General features: G+C 46.4%; 1 protein-coding gene across 5 annotated transcripts in view; it reads right to left on the reverse strand.

Moving 5' to 3' along the window:
* LOC113817325 (DBH-like monooxygenase protein 1) overlaps window positions 1-7,500 on the reverse strand; it is a 452,414-nt gene that overhangs the window by 32,292 nt on the left and 412,622 nt on the right. For all 5 annotated transcript variants that reach the window (XM_070124386.1, XM_070124384.1, XM_070124388.1 and 2 more), the window contains 2 exons: window positions 1,872-3,049; window positions 1,022-1,199 (listed from right to left, as the gene is read on the reverse strand). In XM_070124386.1, coding sequence (XP_069980487.1) covers window positions 1,022-1,199; window positions 1,872-2,344 — 651 coding nt within the window. In that variant the 5' untranslated portion in view covers window positions 2,345-3,049. The remainder of the gene's footprint in view (window positions 1-1,021; window positions 1,200-1,871; window positions 3,050-7,500) is intronic.

Here is a 7,500-nt window from a genome sequence, read left to right on the forward strand (position 1 = left end):
GAAAAAACATACAATAATAATAACAATAATGATAATACTGACAATAATAATAACAGCAACAACAACAACAATAATAACAATAACAATAAATACATAAATAAAATGAAACAACAACAACAAAAAAACGGACAGAGGAGACGGGTATAAAATAATTTCACTTGTCGGAGAAAGCGAACTATTTGCCAGTTTCCGTGTAAGCGAATTTAAGAGATAAGAAGCACACGTGTATGAAGCAATTCCTCGAGTCCGGATAAACAAGCGAGGCCAGTTACACGGACAAAAGGGAAAATTATCGCCAATTAGTGTAACTACACCTTCGCCTCCCGCAGTTTGGAAATTATCCTTATCATCATTATCTGTTTCTCTTTTCTTTTTTTCACGTTTTGATTTTTATTTTTCTTTGTCTTTTTCGTCTTCCTTGTCCACAGATTTATATATATATATATATATATATATATATATATATATATATATATATATATATATATATATATTGTTTTTTAAACCAATAGAGTCTAATTTTCTTGATTTTCTATTGCTCTTTTACTGTTCACAAATGTCTTCACCTTTTCAGTTATTCATGGAGTTGCGTATTCATAGTCTACGAATACTTGCAACTCCAACATTGCAATGTTTTAAAAAGAAAAATATATGCTGCAATCTCTTCTTTCTTTCTCCCTCTTTCAGTCCTTCCCCTCTGCCGAACTTCATTTTAACATCTGCAGTTATCTGTTTATTTTCCAAAACTTTAAGAGCAACAACAACAGCAATTTAAAGTCTCCCTTCGCAATAAGAAAAGAAAAATATACAAAAATAAGAGAAAGAGATAGAGAGAGAGAAAAATATACAAGGTAGATACAAGACCCCTCTTTAAACATGCAATATTTCCCTTGCGCTTTCAGGTCCACGCAGTCAGGCCCGCTCGACGGAGATTAAAGAAAACGGACAGGGGGGACTGCACTATAAAGAACAAGAAAGAAAACGGGGCGCAAAAAAAGTGTCTCCCTGCCTCTATACTCACCGAAATAACATGGTCTTGCTTGTCACACGTATTGTACGGGCGTGACATGATGAGGACGGTGTGGGTGTCGTTCTCATAGCCGCCCACCAGCATCCAGTCCCTCTGCTCGTCCACGGAGGGCTCAACGTTCCCACGCCCATGCCGGTCTTGTAAATAGGCTTTGCCGGAGTGTACCCACCTGCGAGGGAAGGAAATGAAGGAGGAAAGCTTATTCATTGGGCCGCCGGATTGGGCCGTCTCTTTGAAGGAGGGGGGAAGAGGGAGAGGGAGAGGGAGAAGGAGAGGGAGAGGAAATGAATGGTGGTGAAAAGGCTGAGAGGAAAAGAGGAAAAAGGCGAGAGAAAAGGATGATGGGTGAATGTGTGGATCAGTGAGAGGGAGAGAGAGAGAGAGAGAGAGAGAGAGAGAGAGAGAGAGAGAGAGAGAGAGAGAGAGAGAGAGAGAGAGAGAGAGAGAGATGGGAGGAGGAGGAAGAAAAATAAAAGAAGAAGAAGAAAAAGATGAAGAAGAACAAGAACAAGAAGGAGAAAGAGGAAATGAGAAAATGTATTCGTATTAACAGGCAAAACTACACAAACATTTCGTCAATCACGGTGAGAGAGAGCATACGCTGTTAAAATCATTATTTGAAATATTCACAAAACGAAACCAGAGAGGTCTTTACAACATAAAAAGTCTCGAAATTTCTGTAAAAGGGGAATGTCTTACGTTATGCTAGTCATTAATATTTATATAAAAACGTTACATCTCAAAATCTTTTCCTGACTTAGTTATATATCAGACAAATTTCTTTTTAATCCCATTTACACTTAAGATTTACTCTTTAACTGAAGCCTTTCCGGCGACTCACCCGACGACGATGTCCGCGCCGTCCATCCTGGGCGCCGACGACAGCCCGAAGCCGATGTAGCCCTTGGTCCTGGCGGTGACGCGGAACTCGATGCTGTCCTCGCGCGGCTTCCACTGCACCACGAAGGCGCCCGTGTCCTCCAGCCACGCCTCGTGCTCCCACGTCTCGTAGGAGCTCAGCCGCGGCGTGGCGAAGGACGAGGCGGCGAAGCACCTGGCGCCGGGCAGGAAGGACACCGTCAGGACAAGCGTCTGCAGGAGGCACCACAAGGAAGGCTGGGGTGCCCTCAAGAGGAGGAGGGCGACGGAGGAGGGGGTTCTGAAGATCCTCCTGGAGGAGGGTTGGCGGGGGGCGCGAGGCCGGTCGCGCTCCGTCCGCCTCGAGGCTTTGCTTCCGGTCATGGCGGCGTCGACGGGTGTTTCGAGAGGGGGGGAGGACGGGGTGCTGAGGAAGGCGGTGTGTGGGGCGCCCATGGCTGCAGCGGGAAAGAGTTAGGGTGCTACTGAGTCCTACTGCTGCTATCTTCTACTGCGTCGCCGTCTGAGAAGGGACATTCTTAGAGTCACGCCCTTGAGAGGAGGGTGGTCCAAGGACGCTCACGCCCTCCACGTCAACTGACAGAGGAGTTCCTATCCGCGTGGCCCTGGGACCCTGCAACTGGCCCTCGCCGGGATTAGGTCGAGCCCCGAAAGACTCTTTCCAGGGTCCTTCCGCCTCGAGATCGCAAAGTTTAGATTTATAATCCCCCACAATCTGAAGGTCCTGCCTGGTCTCTATTATTTTTGCCTTTCTCCGGGACCCTAATCTCCGGGCGGCCCACGTTAAAGACCCTCCACGCTGCCAGATGCCGAGGGCGGGGGGGGGGGGCGCTTCCTCCTCTTCTCCACTGACACTGACGCTACCTTTCCTCTTGGTCTCTCTCTCTTAACAAAAAGAAAGAGAACCCAAAAAGAAGGGAAAGAAAAACCAAAACAAAAAATAAACGACCTCGATCTCGCGAACGGGTCCCTGCCAACTACATGATCTTGGCCCGAGAGAGCGCTTCCGTCCTTTCCCTTTTCCCTCTCCAGACGCTCGGCGAAGGGGGGAGGGGGGGAGGGGCGAAGCAGGAGGGGGGGGTGTTCTCTCGTGTCCGCTATCACCGGCTCAGCTTGAGTCGTGGCGCTTATCAGTCGGCTCTGGAAAGATAAGAGAGACGTTGGTTAGTGAAATCGACCGAAAATTACTCTTTATTAGTCTTTTTATATTGTAAGACAACTCCACTTTCAAGAGAAGAAGAATGGAATGAGGAGGGGGATAGAAAAGACGAGAGGGGGGATGGAAAAGAGGAAAGAGGGGATAGAGGAGTAGGAAGACTGAAAGAAGGAAAGTACACAAGGGAAGATTAATGGAATCACGTGTTCTCGGAGGCGAGACCAGGAAGAAACCATGGAAGACATTTTCAAAATTCATAAACAATTAATAACGACAAAAAAATACTTCACGGGAAAAGCAAATGAGTCGCGTGGACGTTTTTTTTTTTTTTTCTTTTTAATTAACAACACTGATAAACCCGAGAAGCAGATGGAGGGAAGAAAGGAAGAAGAGAAACGAAGAGACAAAGGGAAAAGAGGAGGGACGGAATGAGAGTAGGAGAGCAGGAGGGACGTGCAGAATGTAAGGGGGAGGGAGATGGGGAATGGGGGAAGGTAGACAGGAGGAAAGGGGGGAAGGAGAGGAGGAGATGAGGAAAGAAAGAAAGGAGAGAAGCGAAACAGGGAAGGACGGAAGGAAATATGAAGAAAAAGAGGGAAAGAAAGAAACAGAGAAGGAGGAAAAGAGAGAGAGAGAGAGGGACAGAAGAGGAGAGCAAAAGGAGGGAAGAGCGGGGGTGGCTAATAGCCCCCTAATCCCTCATAAAGGAATTATTAAATCAATTATTCATGCAGACCATTAGGGGCGTCAACGCAGACTCGACTCCTCGGGCCACAGCTGGAGGCGAAAGGATTATTAAGAGTTTGAAGTTAATGGACTCTTGTGCATGTTGCTTCCCTCCGTAGGCTCTTGTTAACAGCAATTGCGAGATCTGAATTTTGGGGACGGACATTTTTTTTTTATATAAATGACATTGGTTCAATCAAATGTAATAGTATTAAACACATTGGTGGTGGTGATTTTAGAATATACATTAATGGGAATAAGAGTACTTGAAATAAAACAAATTTTTAAAAAATGAATAAAAATAATAACAATGACGCTCATGATATCTAAATGTTGAATGACGAGAAAATAACAAGTAGAAACAAACGAGAATAACAGCGAAGAGGGGACGGAAGAAATAACACGAATAAAATAGTGATGACATACGCCCATACGCCAAAAAATTGTGAAGAATGCAAACTAAAACGCTGCCAACATAAGACAACACAACGAGACAAAACCAACATAAACGATGTTAATGATAAGATATACTGCCCCTTCCTTATTACGCCCTCGCCCTCTCACCCCTCCCGCCCACGCCCCTGAGAAACACGATAGGCCGCGCCCGTGCACAGACCCTGCTCATGTCCCTCTAAGAAATAATCTAATATTCCTTTATATTCTCACGCCCAAAAGGGAGAAATGCGAAACCTTCGTCATACCTCACCCCCCCCCTACCGACTCGTCACCCTCACCCGTCACCCTGGCCCTCAACCCCTTCATAAACTCTTAGCATCCATTAACGCCTCTGTCTCCCTTCTCGCCCCTCTCTCTCTCTCTCTCTCTCTCTCTCTCTCTCTCTCTCTCTCTCTCTCTCTCTCTCTCTCTCTCTCTCTCTCTCTCTCTCTCTCTCTCTTTCACACACACATACACTCTCTCTACCTTTCTCTCTCTCCCTTTCGGTCGTTTAAGGTTAGCATAACTGGAGACGGGGGCGGGGGAGGAGGTCGCTTGTTGATTTGCTTGTGTATGGGGTGGTGGGAGGGAGAGGGGAGGAGACTGGAATGGTGGGGAATGTAGAAGGTGCGAGGGTTGGGGGGGGGGAGGGGAGAGATCGGGCGAAGGAAGGGGGAATGGAGAGGCATCAACATATGAAAATAAATAGACAAATAGATAGACAGATAGATGGAGAATGAGGAGAGAAAAGAAAGTGTGTGTGTGTGTGTGTGTGTGTGTGTGTGTCGTTTCATGTGTGTGTGTGTGTGTGTGTGAATGAGAAAGTGTGTGTGTGAGAGAGAGAGAGAGAGTGAGAGAGAGAGAGAGAGAGAGAGAGAGAGAGAGAGAGAGAGAGAGAGAGAGAGAGAGAGAGAGAGAGAGAGAGAGAGAGAGAGAGAGAGGCAGACAGGCAGAGAAATACACATCCACACCCTATGCTTGTCAAAGTACCATTAATCCGCACAAAAAAATATCCACATTCATCCTCTTTCTGCCTCTTTCGCTAATGATATCAATATTCAGTCAAAAAGAATATAATTGATTCGGGATTATTTATTAGAGCAAATTGCCTTTAGAACTTTTTTTTCTAAAATAAAGCCCTCTGTTAATATCATTGTGAAATTAATCGGAAGTTAATCAGATAAGCCGAAAATTAAATTGAGAGACTAACCTAACTTCATCAGAATAGATTACAAAAAAAAGTGAAATTTCATTCTTAATTTTAATATTCGAAGAGAAAATTGTCTGTGCGCGTCTTCTGTATAAATTATATTAACTCTTAAATACACACGAAAGAGTATTGAAAAAAAAAACTTCGCTGATATTGAAATACGCACATTATTATCATTTTACATTTATTTATTTATGTTATATTTAGGGGGGGATGCGGTCAAATCAACTACAAAAATCCGAAAATGTACCTAGGCCTAATCGAATCACACGCACAGGCCTACCTTCGCCTACGAACGCCCACCGGAATCACATTCACACCCTTCGCAAAAAAAAAAAAATCACACTGAAAATCACACCACTGACTCAACCCCTCCCCTCCTCCTTACCACCCTACCCCTACACACACAAACAAACAAAAAGCCCAAGCGCAATTGAATAAAACAAAGACAACCACAATTACCCTCAACTCGGCCCCGTCAACCGCGCACACAACGGCGGCGGCGAAGCGGTCAAAAAGGGGCGCGATGCCTTTGGTCCGCTGTCGCCGCGCCGTTAGTCATCGCGACGTCGGCGTCAGCGGGAAGCCGAGGATCCCTTCGCGCGAGGCTGCAGCTGCCGGCGGGTGTTACGCGAGGGGGGGGGGGGATGGGAGGAAGGAGGCGGGGTGGGGGAGGAGGAAGATAGTGGTGTGAGGGGAGAGAAGGGGAGAAGTGTGTGGGGGAAGGGGGTGGGGAGGAAAGGAGAGAGGAGAGGGGGTGGAGGAAGATGGTGATGTGAGGGGAGAGAAGGGAGGAGTGTGTGGGGGAAGGAGGGGATGAGGATGATGGTGATGTGAGGAGAGAAGGGGGGAGTGTGTGGGGGTGAGGGAGATGGAGGGGAGAGAAAGAAGGGAGAGGGAAGGTGGGGGTGAGGGAGATGGGAGGGGAGAGAATGGAGAAGTGGGAGAGGGGTGAGGAAGATGGAGATGCGTGACCGTTGAGGGGCGGGGGAGAGAAGGGGAACGCAAGAACACAGATGCGTCCGAATTAACACTGATCTCACTTCACGCCGTTCGCTCGCTTAACATAATACACTGGCACTGAAGGTCACTCCGAGGTCGATCTCCCTATCTATCGTCTATCGCCACCGAGGACAACCACCCGACTGCCACCCCGTCCACCGGCCCCGAGGATCCTGTCACCCGTACCCTCGTCACCCACGTCACCCCCCCCCCTTCACCTACCCACCCCAGCCATCCTACCTCACCCCCCCCCAACTTCAATTCCCCGTTTGGCCGGCTTTCAACCCCAGGTATCAAAACACTTTTCTTAATTACGTCATTAAAATGCACCGTAATTAGCATGTACCTTGTATACATTACTCTTTCGTTATTGCGGTCTGTATTGCGTCCCTCGTACAAATTCCGCGATAATTAAGATGTGTTATTATTAATGAGGATATTAACACGAACATACACACACTCATACACTCCATGCGCCCGCGCTGAATATAAACAAGAGAAAGCTAATAAAAAGACGGAAAAGAGAGAGACAAGGCAAGAGAAGAGAAAGATATAAAGACAAACAGACAGACAAGACAGACAGAAACCGAGGTATCTAAAAAAAAAGACAAAAATCACCGCCACAACCTCACCTTCGCCCTGGCATTTCGGAATGAACGAGAATTAAAAAAAAATAATTATCGTTCTTTATCGTTCGACCTTTATGGCGAATGCAAACCCGCGCGCTGTTTGTCGAACTTGTTGTACAATGCCTTATTATTCCTCGTCTTTTATTGTGTTATTCTTTCGCTTCTTTGTTTCTAATGATATTTTTTATTGGGTTCTGCTCCTGTTCTCTGCGTCTGTCTGTGCGTGTATCATTTCATCTTCTGTTTATTGTGTTGTTGTGTCTCTTTCTCTCTCTCTTTTTTTCTTATCTTTGTCGTTCTACCTGCTTGCATGCGCCTCTCTCTCTCTCTCTCTCTCTCTCTCTCTCTCTCTCTCTCTCTCTCTCTCTCTCTCTCTCTCTCTCTCTCTCTCTCTCTCTCTCTCTAATCCCTTCTCACCGTCTTCCTCTCCCTC

Source organism: Penaeus vannamei, chromosome 8 (genome assembly GCF_042767895.1).
Source record: "Penaeus vannamei isolate JL-2024 chromosome 8, ASM4276789v1, whole genome shotgun sequence".
In the NCBI taxonomy this organism is placed as follows: domain Eukaryota; kingdom Metazoa; phylum Arthropoda; class Malacostraca; order Decapoda; family Penaeidae; genus Penaeus; species Penaeus vannamei.